The sequence below is a fragment of the Notothenia coriiceps genome, unplaced genomic scaffold (assembly GCF_000735185.1).
Source record: "Notothenia coriiceps isolate Sejong01 unplaced genomic scaffold, NC01 NC01_scaffold00037244, whole genome shotgun sequence".
Classification (NCBI taxonomy): Eukaryota; Metazoa; Chordata; class Actinopteri; order Perciformes; family Nototheniidae; genus Notothenia; species Notothenia coriiceps.
The window spans coordinates 23,644,214-23,661,770 of NW_011369945.1; the positions used below are offsets into that span (position 1 = coordinate 23,644,214).

At 40.8% G+C, this 17,557-nt stretch overlaps 2 protein-coding genes across 2 annotated transcripts in view; one reads left to right on the forward strand and one right to left on the reverse strand.

Moving 5' to 3' along the window:
* trmt61a (tRNA methyltransferase 61A) overlaps positions 1 to 17,557 on the forward strand; it is a 735,410-nt gene that overhangs the window by 349,000 nt on the left and 368,853 nt on the right. The window lies entirely within an intron of this gene.
* taldo1 (transaldolase 1) lies at positions 9,068 to 16,699 on the reverse strand. Its single transcript, XM_010793996.1, has 8 exons — positions 16,510 to 16,699; positions 13,699 to 13,822; positions 13,065 to 13,172; positions 12,241 to 12,372; positions 11,039 to 11,214; positions 10,312 to 10,509; positions 9,696 to 9,841; positions 9,068 to 9,544 (listed from the first exon to the last, which is right to left on the reverse strand). Exons 1-8 carry the CDS (start codon positions 16,607 to 16,609, stop codon positions 9,512 to 9,514), a joined length of 1,017 nt encoding a protein of 338 aa, XP_010792298.1. The 5' UTR covers positions 16,610 to 16,699; the 3' UTR covers positions 9,068 to 9,511.

A 17,557-nucleotide genomic window follows, 5' to 3' on the forward strand; every position in this document is an offset into this window, starting at 1 on the left:
CAAGTCCCCGGCCCCCTGGCAGACATGGGCGGCTGCCCTCGGGCCGCTGGGCCCTTAGGCCGCTGCCGTGCGCCGCATGCAGATGTGGCTGAACAGCCTTCACTTGACGCCAAGTGGCTGCACAGGCACAGGGAAGTCAGGGTGCGCAGCATGGCAATCCACTCCCGGTCACGGCTGGAGGGCACAGGGTCACTCCTGATGGGCCCATTGCCCATGGGCGCCATCCCTATCGCCGGCCCAAGAGACCATCATCAATAGGTCATGTCTCTCAGGGTGGGGTGCAGTGCGGTGCCAGGGCAGGACTGTCAGGGTCAGCGTCAGCCCTGGAGGGTGCACCGGGCAGTCAACGTGCTAAAGAGCTCGGCTGGCAGCTTGCACTCACAGCACTTTCCAACCCACTGGTGGGCAAGGAATGTGCGTGTTTGCCTTGGGGAGACAGCAGTACGGTTGCTTAGACAACAGTCCCTTCCTAGATAGGGATCGTTCTCACCCACTCTGAATTATGTGGCTGCCCATTCGCGCCGACATGTTCGGGTCCGTGCCCTCTTTATGAAGAGGGGCTTACGGGCGCGTCCCCCTAGGCACGCCGAAAGGGCTCCGGCTTGGGACCTGCCCCCTGCGGCCGGATGCCCATCAGCTCCTCCCTTCGAGCGCCCTGGCCAGTGGGCTAGGTGCGCCCCACGAAGGGCAGCATTTCTGCTTGCCATAGCCTCAAGGGAGCCGAGTCGGAGAGATGCATGCCCCTCCATAAACGATACATGGCCGAGGTGGGACTCTCAAGGCGTGCTTTTGGGGCCCAAATGGGCATCCTGGCCCGGGTCGTCCACAAACCGCACTTCAACAGCCGCCCAGTGGCACGCTGACATGCAGGAGTACGGCAACGTCGAAGTTGCTGTGCCCTGGGGGTGCACAAAGGGCGTATATCAAGGCTACTGCCTGTATACAGCAGTGGGAGCAACTCTTGATTTTGCCCTGGCGGCACTAAAGGAGGTTATGCCCTCTAACCAGTGGCTGACCCACTGGGTTGTCGATACCATCGCACAGGCTTACGGGGCCAGTGGCCACCCCCTGCCATCGGGCTGAGATGCCACTCTACAAGGAGCATCTCCAAATCTTGGGCTGCCCTGAGGGTGGTGCCCCTGGAGACTATCTGCGCCGCGGTGTCGTGGGCGTCTTCTGGCACATTCTCCAGTTGTCATCAGGTCAATGTCGCCACTCCCCATTCTTTGGGCGTGGTCCTTTTGCCGAGCTCCGCTGCTTCCAGTGGTGAGCAAGGGCTTGGATTCTTCATGACATTGTTGGTATAAGTCATCCAGTGCTTAAAGCACCACCTCTGGCGGTCAGTTGGGACGAAATAGAACGATAGTTACGGCTGTAACTACGGTTCTATGAGTCCCGGATGACCGCCAGAGTTTCCTGTCACTCAGAATTCTTGTGTGCTCGCGAGAAGATTCTAGGAACAGATCCTCTGAAGACACCAGCTGATATAGCCGGTGTCACGTGGGTCACAGGTGACTTTGTTGTTATTGGTACTCGAGCTGCGCATGCGCGCGATGGACATATCCAGTGCTTAAAGCACCGCCTCTGGCGGTCATCCGGGACTCATAGAACCGTAGTTACAGCCGTAACTATCGTTTTGGTCGTAATATGGTCTTTGTTTACATTAGCATGCATCGCTAACACTCAGAGCTAACCTGTACTGGAGAGAGTATGTGTAAAAAAGCAGGAAATAAAAAAAGGAACTCACCTTGTGGGAAACCAGCAAGAGAAAAAGCATTTGAGCTCCATACTGTTTCAGAAATAATCCTTGATGTGGTTTGGAACATGATATGTCATTTAATCGGGGTATAATTCTGACACGCTCCCCCTCTTTTTCTTTTTTTCAAGCTAAGGACCCTGAACCTGCAGTTCTCTAACAGGCCTGACATAGAGGGATATGCGGGATGTCTAAAATGCATGATCTGTTTGGTATTTTGAGCAGAACACATCATAGACATGCTTTCATATATCTGACATCCATAATATATGCCTAAAAATAGCATAATAGGAAACCTTTAAGGAAAGGATCTTGAAACCTCCCCACCTTTATAGCAGCTAGATGGAGCGGAGATTCTCCCTTGTGGTTCCTCTTCATGACCGCAGGGATCCCCGAGGGGGGCCGTCCAACAGACGCACTGGGAGAACGGGGAGACCTTCTTCCAGCTGGGGATGGGACAATTGGGCTGGCGCCTTTCTCTTTTCTTGAGTTTTTGACACTTTTATCACCTTTGGGGCTAGTCGAAAAAGGGATCAGGACAGCTGGAGACATCTGGGATCTCCCCTGACTGCCTGGGGAAGCCCTTGGCCGTTTTGGTGTGGTCTCCAAAGTGTCACCCTCCTCCTTCAGTCTGGATCTCTTTGGTGAACGCTTTAGGGGAGATTCGTCAGGACGTTTTTCAGGAATCTGAGTGTCAGGCGGTGACTTGTCGACACTGTCTGTCATTTCCTGACGAGGCGGTGTTTGGTCATTCAGTACAGGGCTGCTGCCTCCTGAGAGACTCTCCCTTGTGGTGCCGAGTTCATCAGTGCTCCCCTGTGGCACTTCAGTCAGAGTCTCGTCAGACATGACAATGGGGCTTAGGAAGGTAACCCTTTTGCTGGACTTTCTTGGCCCTTCATCGCGGGACAGCTCATTTTCCTCTAAAGCATTCATCTCCTCGGTAATCCCCCATTTCTGGTTTATAGCCTCCAGCCTGTTCTTCTTTATCTGATGCCTGCTTAGTATCCGTGGGGCCCTCAAGGGCACACGCACCATCACCTCACAGTTTGAAGCATGTCGCTTAGTTCTCTTCTTCCCTTCTTCCTTTTTGTTTCGTTCAGGAGAGGAAGAGCCTGAGTCTTGGGAGGACGTGGTGAAATTGAAAACTGACAAGTCCTGAGGTGGAGCAGTGAGGGCGTCTGGCTGTGCTGCGGCTGTTTCTCCAGAAGACGTGCTCTCCGCTACGGTGACCTCTGAAGGCTTCTCCACGGTGCAGCGGACCTTGCGGCTTCGGGGGCTGAACCAGATCTTGACGTTTTTCTTGTGTTTGAGGATAGGACTATGAGGTGGAGCTTGGATCTCGGCTAGAGACGTCTTTGCTAGAGAGGTGGGAGGAAAAAGAAAAACGGGTTCAACAAAAGTTCCTTTACTGCAGCAACTATAGAAAAAAATATATTTCGAAAAGGCTCCTTGTATTTTTAATAACCTAGAATCTGTTGAGATGACAAGGAAATAACATCAAACCTGAAAATGATGCAAACTAATAATAAAGTCATTTGACATAAGTAGTGGTTAATCCCATAGCTATTTCTTAACTTTAGACAGCCTGCAGATGCTTTAACATTTCTATTACACGGCTTATAAGTTGCCTTGTAGTAATTTTCTCAAAACTGAGACCTACTTGCAAAACTAGACATTGCAATAGTTAATTGAATCATATAATTACTGTCATTACCAGGGTGCTGGATGGGCGATAAGAAGATGATAAAGCACAGGAAAAAGCCACTAATACTTTCATTCAGAGATTAGATTGGCGGAGGAAAATGTTAAATGTTTCAGTCAACACTTGACAGAATGGGGTGTGGCAGATGAGCGTGGGGAGAGCACATGGATTTGAGTATAAACGGGTTCATTGTTCGAATGAAGCTGCTGTGTAATGGTTTCCGTCTACCTGGTTGTTCTGTAGGATTGAGCAGGGACTCCAACCCGCTGAAGAGATGTATAATGCTGCTGAGATGCCTGTTGATTTGAATGTCCTTCACCCACGCAGGACTCTGACACACCACGCAGCCATCTCCGGCCCCGGGGCCCGCACAGGACCTGAGCAATAAACAAAGTTTGGATTAGGAGTTACTACCGGGTTCAGTAAGAAGAATACACAATGAGCTTATCGATTCACCTTTTAAGGCTATTCAGTCATGAAGAGAAGGAATAAATTAAGGCTAAAGTTTGTGCCTAATAGGGACATGAATTCCCTTAAGACTTTCAACACTGCAAACCATGCATGCATTGCCAACAAACCACGCTAATGCCATGGAAATCCAGCACTTCATCTGCAAAATTAATGAGCCCCATAACAATAAAAATGTTAACTGCAACATTTAAATTATTTCTCCTTCATATCCTTCAGATGTGTGAAATGCCTTTAACAACAGTGCCGTTAAAGTTGTCAATGTATCCCAAACATAGTTGGTGTTATTCAATATAAATAAAACAACTGCATTCCCTTTAAGTGCACTCGTGAACCAGCATGTATAATCCTGGCAGTAACAGACCTAAATAGAATGGAGCCATAATATACGCTTTTAGTTACACACGTGTCTGAAAACTGTCCACCATAAGACACGTCTAATATCTGTGAGCATGTTACGGAAAAATATATTTAGTTGAGGTTACATTACCTGCACAGCATATGCTCGCACATTCCTAGACACACAGGCTCCGTCATTACATTTGAGCTGGAAGAGGAGAAAACATTTTAAAGTGGTCAGTACAGTCAGAGTAGGTAATACCAGTATTTTGGTCTGTAAAAAGATGAATGGTCTATACTTGTAGATGAGAGGTTGTACTTTGACTGGATAATGGTGCTAGGTAAGAGGTCAAGTTGTTAGAATTCATCCACTGCGGACTATGAATGTCAAAAGAGTTATAGAGATTTTTTGATTACAGCTAAACACGTGAGTAACCACTAGGGATGGGTATCGTTTGAAATGTATCGATTCCGATTCCGGTTCTGCTTATCGATTCCGGTTGTTATCGATTCCCCGTATCGATTCCAAAATTGTAAAAGAAAGAGGTCAAACGTTTGGATAACAAAAGTATCTTTACTCTTTTAAGCTTTAACTGACATTTTTACAAATAAAAAATATACATGCAATACAAATGTATTGCGCAATAGCTGTGCTTTATTTTAGCTGAGCTGTGCCTTTGGAAATACAAAGCTCCACAGTGAAATGTGTAGTCTGTGCTGTAAAAACAAAAAGCCAAGAAGATTCTCAACTCCAAAGGAGGGTGGTTGTCACCACAGTCTGATCTTAACCTTGCATCAGATATTCTGACTTTTCAAACTCTTTCCATCAGGCTGGAGGTAATAAAGCATCCTAGCATCCCGACTGCTACATGTCCATTTCCTCCACACAGACATGTTAACATTCTGCTATATCTTACCACTCGAACCAAATAAACCCACCATTTCCAAATCCTTACTGTTTACACTGTGAGCTTTCTGCATGTATTTACTGTAGTCTAACTATTCAATTCTTATATCCACAATTTGATTTTAGGTGCAATGCCATCTTTTCACTCCTCAGGCCAAACCGATGAGTAGGCTATGTGTAGTGCTGTCATGTGTATGTATGTTAGTTCTGCATTCATTTGTAGTTACTTGGTCACATAACATGAAACCTTTCGAAACAAAACACGACTTTTTAATAACTTAAAACTAGGTTTTACATAAAAAGATATCTGTAGGCTTTAAAAACAATGATATATCTTTCTTTTAAATATTCAGAATAAATAAAAGTAGCACTAAAATTCCAATTAAAAAAGAGGCGTGACTTTCCTTTCCAGTGTTGTAACAATATCATGCATCTATTTCCCAAAAATAAGATATTTCCTTTACAATAAACAGCAGCAGAAATATCCTAATAACATGAACATGTTTAGCATTTTTTATAATATGAAACTGAGAGGGGGGAATTGAGTAATGTCAAAATATAACTTAAATCTAACCTGTACCAATTTGCTTTCCTGTTGTGACTCACCGTACAACCCTACTCTGAATAATACATTAATTAATTAATTAATTAGTTAATCACCATGCTTTGCCCATAGAAAACGCTTCAATTAAAGTTATTACAATCAGGTGAGGACGTTGACAACTTAAACGTGTGTGAGCTTGCTGAACATATTGTAGGCATCGTCTTCTAGGGTTTTACAGCAGGTTAATCGACTAGTTGTAACGTGTGTTTATTCTTTGTTTACCTTTAGGCAACAAATGATGCTACATTACCTCCCGAAGGTAGCCTTACATCACTTCTACGTTACAGTAACTGTAACGTAAACTTACCATTTGGAGCAAAGCAGAAGCTTTCGAAAGTTCGCAACCGCCTCCTTAGTGTTCTTCCAATCCTGTGTAGGAACGAAGGCATCATTATCCATTATCAAAGGATTGTATGTGTCTGTCTTTGTTTTTATTCTGCTACCGACTCAAGCTTGCACAACAAGCCGAGTATGCTTCCTGTATACTTGCATCTCCCGCCAAAGATTTACGGAAGTCAGATGACGCAAGTTCCGGTGCGGTTTGCAATAAAACAATATAAAATGCAAATATATATTAATGACATCAAACAATCCTTGTTCGTTTGTATCAAGTGTCGGATTGTTTTAAATTTAGTAACCAGTTTTATTTTTTTCTTGTAGCCTTTTTGAATTAGCTTGAATTTACAATTGTGAAACAAGATGTATGGGTATGCGATTAGTTTTGTATCATAAAGATAAAGCAATACTTTCTCAGAATAAAGCAAAACTATGAGTTTAAAAGAAAAAAAAATTAGTCAAGCAAAGTAAAATAAATTTCAAAAATAAAACTATAAGTTGCAAACAAATCATTTGTGTAATCATGTAAACTATAACGGCCCGTCCACACAGCGGCGTACGTTGACGCTTCGCCATCGTCGGAGCGTTGCTGGCGTGGCTCGCTGCAAAATTTGATTAATGTTCCACTTTTGACGCCTCGGCAGAAGCGTCAGCCAATCGAATCATATGCCAGTACTTGCTCTAGCCAATCAAACCGCTGCTTGTGTGTCAGGTGCGGGAGATTCATGTGATTGGTTGTTGGTCGAGTGTCAGACACGCCCGCCGGCAAGCGTCAACGCACGCCGCAAACATAGGTTTTTGTTTGCAGTTCTTGTTTCTTCTTTCTCAATGATCAGACTTTTGCTCTCGCTCCAGCTCTCTCTTTTATGCTCCCTCATTTTTTGTTTTCAATTCTGACACAAACGTCCCAGGTGGGCGGGACTTTCAGGGGTGCATCCCCATTGGCTACTCAGTTTTAGAGTGACAGCCCAGTCCACCAGCGATTGTACAGTGCAGCTGCGGTGCGGTAGATGAGTGGATAGAACACCCCCAGAAGAACCAGCATTTCAATTATTATAATACTACAAGTGAAAATATATGTAAGTATTGATCATTTGTGTAACAACACAAATGATCAATACTTACATATATTTTCACTTGTAGTATTATAATAATTGAAATGCTGGTTCTTCTGGGGGTGTTCTATCCACTCATCTACCGCACCNATTTGGGCTCTGGGGTTTTTCTGTTTGGGAGTGTGTGTGAGATCCTTGGGGCTGGTAGTGTGTGTGAGATCCTTGTGGCTGGTGACTGTGCTCACAAAAACAGCAAGATTCTTCTATTGCTATGCTATGTTTGTACAATTATTGTCCTTGCTTAATGTTTATGATTTACTCATATATATTAACGAATAACAATGTCTTTTTTTTTTACCTGTCTTGAGTAACAATAGGGATTTGATCCATCAATAAAAAGTAACATTTTCTTAAAAAATTCCATTTCTAGAATACAAGCCCAGAATAATTTTTGAGCTGAAATTTACATTTCAATATTTTATCTTTGACTTTAGAAGGCTGATGACGGTACGCTAGGGGCCCATTGTATGTTTTTGCCCAGGGCCTTTTTCCTTGTTGATCTGTCCCTGATCGCATCTAACAATCACTACTTTTTATTTAGGTTGTTTAGATGGTTTTGGATCTAGGATCTGTTTTAAGAAATTGATGTCATTACACTCCACGTTTACCCTTTAAAATCATTTTAATATTCAATCAAATTTTGATAGAATCTTTCTTTTATATTTGTTTCTTTCTTCTTCTTCTGAGCGGAACACTTTTAAAGACAGCCTCTCTTTATAAACTTTAAAATGATCCAATGTATTGATAAAAAACTTGTGTGAATGTCTTTGTTACTAAAGCCTGTTTTGGACTTTCGATTCCTTAAACAATGTATTTTTAAGACAGGTTCAAATCGGGAGTCATGGCCAACGGTCAGGTATGCCGAGCTCTCAACAAATTGTTCCATGGTGGAATTTGCTTACTTTGAATCACAAAACACTTGTTGTGCAACACTTTTAATGAATAACTTCAAGTATTTTGTGGATATTTCTTATCTCTAAAGATACATTTATAACCAAGTGTATAACAGAGTTCTGGAACACCAGTGCCGAATCAGTTTCTCATTCAGTTTGCTCCCAAAAAACCCACAACTTGTTTCTCTTTTTTAAAGTTTGTTGCCTATTCACAAAATGTTCGCCTCATAATTCGTTTACTACACAAAGAGAACTAATAATCCATAAATTATAAGCCATTCTAACTTCTTTGTTGCTAAAACTAGAAATGTGAAATATCCACAACCCTCATGTTATTAACATAAAAACACAAACAAAAGGAAATCAAACGTATACAATAAAAAGTTAATTAATCATTACCTCAAACCTCTTCACACAAACACGTTGAAGTCCCACCTTAATAGTGATTTTGTGTCTCCGTTCAGAGCATACAGGACATGTTTTCTTGTTATTAAAGTCGGGAGGAGCTCAGCTAAATTGGCGCACGGACAGAATGGAGTTCAACTGGCTCGACCAGAGACGGTAAACGACGCACAACTCAAGTGTCAGGAGGAGGGATTGACAAAAATGTTAACATCTACAGGATGACTCAGCTGATGTGGCATCCAGTAAAAATACCATGCAGTGATTCTTTTGTGTGTGCCAACTGTTGTAACTCAGATTTGTTGCCAAAGACAGAACTAAACTAAAAAAGCACAGAACTGCACAAAGGCCGTTTCCATTAGTAAATATTAAGGTGCATTAGCCCGGTGATTAAGATCTGCGGCAACATTTAATGTGTTCTTCATTGGCCCACACTACCCACTTCTTCTGGAAGTTTTTTCGCAATCCTGCAGGCAAACAAACAAATGACAAGCCAAACACATAACCTCCTTGGCGGAGAGACAGCAACCAAAAAACAAAACTGTATTGAGGGAGAATTTTTTTATTTATTGAAAGAGCAAAATATCATTTTGTGAGGAATGATGGTATATTGGTCTTTATCTTCTGCCCTCAACTTGGTCCAAATGGTCATGATAGCAAAACTGTGGTCCATTCCTGGCAAAACGTGCTCAGGGTCCTTTCTAGTAGTCACAAGACTTTACTAAAAGAGACTCATTAAGACATTTGTTCTACAAAGTGTTTCCCTTTCTGCAAACATTTGGAGTAAATTCTAGACTATTTTACAGGAACTCCACACCCACATTAGCATTGATAATGTTTGGTCAATTAATTCCAGACTGGAGTTGGTCAGATGAGGAGAGGGAAGGCCTTCTGGTGCTCTGGATCTTCCCTCAGGTAGTTGGAAATAAAGAAGCCACTCTGCTTACTCCTTATACTTCCTGTCAATGCGACGTCACATCCCTCCATCACTTCCCATTTTTGACATTGAGCATTTTCTCCTGTGATAAAAAAAGAATCAAAGAATGGAAACAAAGCTCGTCAAACACCTTTAAAACGAATAAATAATTTCTATACAGTTTCTATGTTGATCATATTTAAGACATACTGTTAGCTTGTACAAATTTGGCAAAAAAAACTTCAAAACCGTACTTTGATCATGGTCTCCAGCTTGATGGCGTCAGCAGCAAACTTGCGAATGCCGTCGGACAGTTTCTCCGTGGCCATCTGGTCCTCGTTGTGCTGCCAGCGGTAATCCTTCTCATCCAGGTGGATCTTCTCCAGATCAGAGGCCTTTGCTGCAAACAAACCATCAGAGTCAAACATTTCTGTATCTAAGATTAAGCCGTTGACGTGTCATGTGAAACATTTTGAATTCCATCTCGTCTCAGTGTTTGGAGATGACTCTTTAAGAACAACACCATTATCCTGCTAGACAAAAGGATGACATACAGGGAAGACTTTTTAATAGCAGGTGTCAGTGCACCATTATTGTCATGAACACGGGGTGCAGCCAGTACAAAGAACATCATGAAAATATGTATTTCATAATAACAAAAGTAAAGCTGCACATTTTGAAGCAGAAGTTGACTTTTTTGATACTTCCATTTTATTATTTGTTTTAAAGAAACCGGTATAACAGCTGCAGTGGCCAGAACCCCAAATTAGACTCCAATAGTTTCCTGAATGTCCATGCACAATGAAAATAAAGCTGGGTAACGATAATAGCAGCACCTAGCAGAGGCAGCCTTTGGACCCCAGACAGTACCTTTGTCCACTTTGAGCATCTCTGTGATGGTGCTGTGGTCCTGGCTGAGCTCTGCCAGCAGGCTGGGGGAGATGGTGAGCAGATCGCAGCCTGCCAGGGCCTTCACCTGCCCCGTGTTCCTGAAGGAGGCGCCCATCACCACAGTGCTGTAGCCAAACTTCTTGTAATAGTTAAAAATCTTGGTCACACTCAGTACACCTAGGGAAGAAAACGAAAGAACATTTTAAAGCTCAAATTCATCAGATTGAACACATGCCAGCACCTGTAGTGTCAGACTTAATGAGCAGTTCCTCAAAGTAAAGTCCAGGCTATTCGAAGTTTAAAACAGAAGGAGGTTACCTCAGGAATACTATTTTAATTCTGCTGTTCCTCCTTTTGTTTAGTTTTTTGATAAGATCCTAAATGCACCATCAGGATTCCCATAACAGTCCCAAATCTGATGACTTGATATAACTCTTCCATTTATTTGACTGAGCCAATCAGTTGTTAAAGGGAAAATAACTCTGAATTAGCACATTTGTAATGATTAAAAAAAAGAGCATTTAAAGAGTTTAGAGTGTGAAGTTGATTTCACTCAAAAATATTATACACTGATTTACAGATGCCTCTTTCTCGGAACCAAAGCGTCACATGATACAGCTTAAACAAACTGCTTCAATACTCGGTGCACCTTTGACATATTTTCACTTGAATGCAACGTTCATACACTGAGGACAGCCTTTGTTACCTGGGTCTTCCTGTGGCTCGTAGCTCTTGCGACCTGTACTCTCCTTGTACCAGTCGAGGATACGCCCCACGAAGGGTGATATGAGCGTGACCTTTGCTTCTGCACAGGCCACAGCCTGAGCAAAGGAGAACAGCAGGGTCATGTTGCAGTGAACACCGTGCTTCTCCTCCAGCTCCCTGCACGGAAAATAAAAATACACTCAGGAAAACCTGTCACAAGCAGTCATGCATTCTTTCTTTGCCTGACATTTCAACCAGAATATGAAAACATGACTATGGTTTGATTATACTGCTGTCTTTTTGTTAGGAGAAATTAAAGGGTTAAACATGTGCAATCAAATTGAGAAAGTGCAGTTAATAGAGATACAGGTTTTTGATTTAGGTAGAAATGTAGATTTTTGTAGTAACACTCAGGAATTACAGTGATGTGTAGAAGTCCTTAAGAAATGCCTCATGAAGTTGCCCTATTGCGCATGTAAAAACGAAATGTTCTCTTTCGTAGGGATTTCCTGATCAGATCTAAAAGATCGTAAGTCTCACCAAGCAAAACTTTTTTTGAATCTTGTAGAAACTTGTGCAAAAGATGTATTTTAATTAAAGCAATTATTCAAATGAAAAAATGTCAAGCACTGAGCCATAAGCCTAATTTCTTTGGTACGTCAACAGCTTTCATAATGCATAACAGCAAAGGCACTGTATGTGTTTTCCACTCAGCAGTGTCATAAATGTCTGTTCATAAAGCCGTCTCCCTGCAACAATCTGCCTGGAATATCTCTGCATGTCATGTGTTTTCTTTTATTTCCGAAACCTACTGAGAACCCAGTAATTATTTTAAAGAAAACATTATGAGTCACACAGTTAAAACTTAATAGACAAACTTTTAATAATTGTTTGTCATAGAAAATGAGTACATAAAAAGAACAAGTTCTACCACTGTGCAAAAAAATAAAAGATGCCTCGCAGTTTAGTGCTGTATTTGGGGACTTGCTTAATATGTTTGTATAAGCACTTATTATAATTTTGTATGTGTTGTTTTGGTTTCTTTTTCTTTATTTGAATAAACTTTTTGTTAGAGGAGAATTAAATTGGTTAGCGTACCTAAACATTATAAAAAACCTTTTAACATCATACATTAGTAAAACACAGTAAACTGAGACGGACAATATAAGTGGTAGGCGAACATAGTTAACATTTCACGCTCACCTGCCGGCCTGGATCCCTTCCCATGTGGATGACAGCTTGATGAGCACACGCTCCTTGTCGATGCCTGCTTCTTCGTAGAGAGCGATGATCCTCAGGGCTTTGGCAACCATTTCCTCTTTATCGAAAGATAATCTGTTAGATAAAGAGAAAGATACAGCCATTCATAATTGAATAGTAATAATATATTGAACATACAGCAGTGGCTCGGAGGGGAGGTTTGATCCCTGGCTCCAAACGGTTAGCCCATTGCCTAACATGGCATTGAGTTTGAATGTGCTTTATAAATGCCATCTAAATGTGACTGCATTTACTCAAAATCAGCATTAAGGAATGTATTATAGGTTGTGCTGCAAAATGTACCACACAAGTTCTCCAAGCAAATGTTTTTCCTCAAGGTAAAATTGACTAAGATGTTACCAATTATTGATCAGTAATGCAGATGCAGACTGATTTTAAATTTAAAGACATGAAATATAATGTTATGAGGGACAATGTAAGTATTCTGCTCCTAGTACTAGACTCCTGGTATTAGGATGGGTTAAATGCAGAGAACAAATTCACTGTGTGTGCTGTGTGCTCTGCATGTGTGACCATTAAAGAAGGTTTCATGGACAGCATTTCATTGTAAAGGGATTACCTATAATCCTCCAAGAAAGTCAACATGAAATAAAAGTAAACACGTTTTTCACATTAGAGTGATGACGTAAGAAACAACATGGTCACAAATTACCTGATGTATGCACGCACTTTAGGCCTCCCTCAAAGTGTTACTTTTAAAGTACAATTGACATTTGGGAACCCCCTTGTGACATGTTTGCACTAACCTGGCATCCACCTCAGTGGAGACTCTGCCTGGGACCTTCTTCAGGATCTCTAGCCCAAAACTCACAAACAGCTTGTCCATTGTGTTGGCTACCTGCTCATCTTCAGTTCTGGACAGAAAAGGAGACAATAGCAAATTGGTTAACTTAAAGTCAGAGGGACACAAAAAAAGGGAATTGCAGAAATTATCTCAACCTGCAATCTTCGACTTTGGAAAATGTAAAATATTAATTTTGACACATCAGTTCGAAGAGGTCTGACTGACTTTAAAAAATAGTGTAGGAACCCCATAAAACACATTTAAAACAAATGGAAAAACTGAAACGTTTTTAAACGTGTTAAATTACACTTGTTACATGAGTCAAAGAATTACATTTATCAATCTCTGAGCAGTTGTAAATTAAGGAAGTTTGTCCACACCTTGCACAAAGAAAAGTATGTACTTTGCATAATCTGCAAAACCACATCAAAAGTTCCCTTTTTTAAGTAAATGACACATATGTTACAGGCTTCTAAAATACAGGTTAACCAGATGTTAACCAGACTACCTCTGAAGTAATCCATCAACTTTTCAAGTAGAGGTTGGTTCGATTTTAAGGTGTTTGGTTCAGTTCTTATTTTTGCCTGACATCTTACCCGCCTTTTGCGAGGCCATATTTAATGGCCTGATCCACCAGGTGCTGGTAGGCTGGCATCTTGGCAGCAGCCAGGATCAGAGACGGGTTGGTAGTGGCATCTTGAGGCTTGTACTCTTCAATGGCTGCAAGACAAGTAGAGAGAAGATTGGTTTGAAGTGACACACAGATCCACAATGAGGCAGAGAAACTCCCAGGATAGACTCACTGTAGGTGTCCTAATAATTCAAAACAGATATATTAAAGTTAAAACACGGCAAAGCTGTCCAAAGGTCTCTTACAAAATCCCAAAACACTATTTACAATTACAAACCTAAGAGTTAAAAAGGACTGTCTTCAAGACAATAAATAAAAAAAAATCTTAAAAAAGGGTAAGGGATTAAAAATTGTGGATTTAATACAACTCACAGATTCCCTAGAAACCCTGAAACAACATAGTGTTGCTGTCAGATAAAAAAAGAATGGCGCCATCTATTGCATAGAAATATTTGTGTTACCATCCTCCAAAACCAACCTATTCAGAGTCTGAAGCACATTCAGTAGGAGTGGGAGTATCATTAATGTATGTTAATAGTCTTTTGTTTATTTCCAAAGGCAGCGTATATGCTGCTGGGAACTCTTAAGACTCTCATGCTCAGTAAGAATAAATAGTTCAAACTGCTAACATAATATTGGAAAAACAAGCTAAAGGAATCCTAAGTGCTGAAAAATCTTAGCACCAAAAAGAGTTAAATAATGTTAAGGGTTATTAAGGGTTTAATAAGCAATTAAGTGTTAATGTATTCCATAATCTTGACCTTAGAAACATCCAGTTGTAGTTTACAGGACTGACCAGCAGATTTAAATTTGATATGTGTGAGTAGCTTTTTCATGACGCACACAGGTTTTATGTCAGTACTCGCTGTTGCTAGCTTTTCAGGCCAAGAACAAAGCCTCTCTCTGTTATAGGGCCAACCATCTTTCAACCCCCACTTCAAAAAGAAGAAGATTTGATGCATCTGCAGGTCAGCAGGTTTGGACTGAATACTTGTGACCAACAGTTCAAGAAACAAACAAAGTTTGCTGATTAAAAAAGTTTTTCTAAACATAGTCTGGTGCCCCTAACACCTGTGTCATTTTTTATTTTCTAATAGCCACCCCGAATATATTTCCACTGACAATGCAGGTCATCATTTGGGCAAATAGTATTAAGTTATGATAGAAAGCTTGAACACAAATAAAAAACTATAAATATGATATCACTAGTGATGACTTTTTTGTGCAAGTTGACAAGATGTGTAGTTTAGAATGAGGAGTTCATTGTTTCAAGGCCTAATTTATTTGTCTATCAACAATGTGCACAACTATATTCGCATGGCACAACTGCTAATGAATTGGATACACATCAAACTTTATTCTCAAAATAACTTGGAAAGACTTAAAAAACATTCACGTTAGTGTGTCACCTGCACAAAGCAGTTGTAAACAGTTCTTCAAGGAGCCTAATCCCCCACTCTCTTTAAACCATCAATAACTGTGCAGGCTAATCAGTTACCTGTAATCCTGTGCTAGATGCCACAAGTGCCCCCCCCCTCCATTTACTTTCAAGCTTCTTTCAAGAACATTCTTCCCAATCAGTTGCATATAAGTGAAGCAATGTTGTTTCAACAAGTTCTTGGAATTCTTATGTAATGCTTCTTGACTTAAATATGACTGAACTTGCCAGTGAAACCTGAGAAATCCTACAATATTCATGTGGATTTTTAAGCAAAGCCAATGGTTTCAACTCGATTAGTTTGCAGTAATGTATTTGATTAGACAAATTGCAACTAATTATTATTTACTATGGCTAGTTTTCTTATTTGCTTTCAGTTAATCAAAAATGACACACGTTGTAAAAAATAGATAACCAGGTTCTGTTGAAACAACTAATTGAGAAACCCCATTATATATAACATCATTATTTGACTGCGTCCATTTCGTGTATGCAGCATGCCTCAATACAGAATCACTCTTTTGTCTAAATTAAAAAGAGTAATTGAATCAGTTTAGCAAATGTTTACGCCAGCACTCCTGCAGTGTAACCAGAGCAGCTTTATCAGCCTGCTCAGTCACGCCTGGCTGACAGACCAGTTCTGTCATGTCATCCTGAGTCTGCAAACTCGGGATGAGGAACTGAGGAAATCTGGTTTGCAAAACAATGCATTTGTATTACGGCAAACAGTTCCTCATTGTGGTCCATTGAGTAAGGTGAACTTTTGCTCTGCGGCATGAAAGAGACTAACGAGGAAGGGCAACACACACCCTTTACACCCTGTTGCTGAGTTACTATGCATACTCCGGGAACACACTGGCATAACCTAGTTGTATTGTGTACATTTTTATTTGTACACAATAAACAAAAGTGCAAATTGTAGATTGTTGAAAAGTGTTTATTTTGGGAAGTTGCTAATGCACAAAATACATGCATATTTCATTGATTGAATTAGCAAACACGTCACGTCAGTAACTAGAGTTTCTGCTAGTGTTGCTAAAGTAGCCAACAGCTACTGCCTAATAGGTAACAGTACTAACAAGTAATCGGCTTATAAGATTGTGAACTATAGTAGTGACACAGTAAACTATTGTAAAACCTACTGGGAGTTAGTTAGCTTGACAGTTAGCTGGCTAACACTAACCCTTCGGTGTAAATGAATTACTACTGATGCTAACATTTGCCGCTCCCACTTGACATGGCGGTCATTCACATTATAGCTGCATATTTCCTGCTCAGATAGTTAGCATGCTAACCAAGCTAACATTAGCATGTCACTAATAGCAGGGGTTATCTCACCGTTAAAGTCTCCAGTGTCTGCCACCACCACAGTGTGTTTCTTCAGCTGGTTCAGTGCTGACTCCATCTTTCTCCGTTTGTCTGGTGACACAGAGGACATGATGAGCAGAGAATGGGACCCTTTTATACACAGAAAGCACGTGAGAGCAGGCGGAATGTCAGCCAGACGGGAGCGCGCAACGCAAGAGAGGGGAGGACTCCGCGGGAACGCGCTCAGGACAGATAAGACCAGTAAACTCGCGCAGAAACAAGGAATAAATCCCCGTCTCTCTAAGAACAATGAAAGAAACATTCAGAAATATGAGTCTTACAAATGTGACTTATCACGGATGACAGATGTAGCTATGTTGCCTTATTCTTGTATAATACAAGTTCCACTTATATGGAAGACGCAGAAATACTATACTTTATGTCTATTTTAGGCCTACAAAAGTATCAGTTGTTGTTGCAGCTGATAAAGCAGATGATTAGAGAAAGTAAAATACATAAATAATAAGACTTTAGTATTAATCATCTGAATCTGCAAAGTAACTTATATTATTAAATATGATTTAATGTAGTACAACAAATACTAACCGACCAAATGTATGGAGAACAAGTGTAAAAGGTTACCCAAGTAAAGTACAAGTATCTCAAAATGGTATTTAAGTGTACACTATTCCACTATTCCACAATTGCATACCTAATTTAACTACAGTATGAGCCGAGGTAACACATGGTGACTGATGTATTTAACAAAACTAGTATGAAAATACTTCTTTAGAAGTAAAAGTCTTGATATTCTTTTAAAAAAAAAAAAAAAGGTAAGTATAAGCCCTTATGATCAAGTCACCTCTTTGAAAAGCATTTGTACAAAGCTTATTGAAGACATTAAGTAAGTACCCTTCTTAAACCTTTATAACTGCCATGCAATAAGAGTTAAACTACTCTGTTGATAACCGAACATTACATACAAAGTTTAAGTAATATATTTAATAACACAAGGGAACAGAGTCTGCTAATCGTTTGCCATTGTATTATGTGATGTAGCTTGCTTGATTATCTCAAT

What these genes read in the sequence shown, in the direction of transcription:
- taldo1 (XM_010793996.1), bottom strand. Translation starts at nt 16,609, where the DNA reads ATGTCCTCTGTGTCACCAGACAAACGGAGAAAGATGGAGTCAGCACTG. An exon ending in TCCACTGAGGTGGATGCCAG is followed by an intron (nt 12,373 to 13,064) that starts GTTAGTGCAAAC and finishes TTTATCTAACAG; the next exon opens with ATTATCTTTCGATAAAGAGG. An exon ending in CGAGCCACAGGAAGACCCAG is followed by an intron (nt 10,510 to 11,038) that starts GTAACAAAGGCT and finishes TTTCTTCCCTAG; the next exon opens with GTGTACTGAGTGTGACCAAG.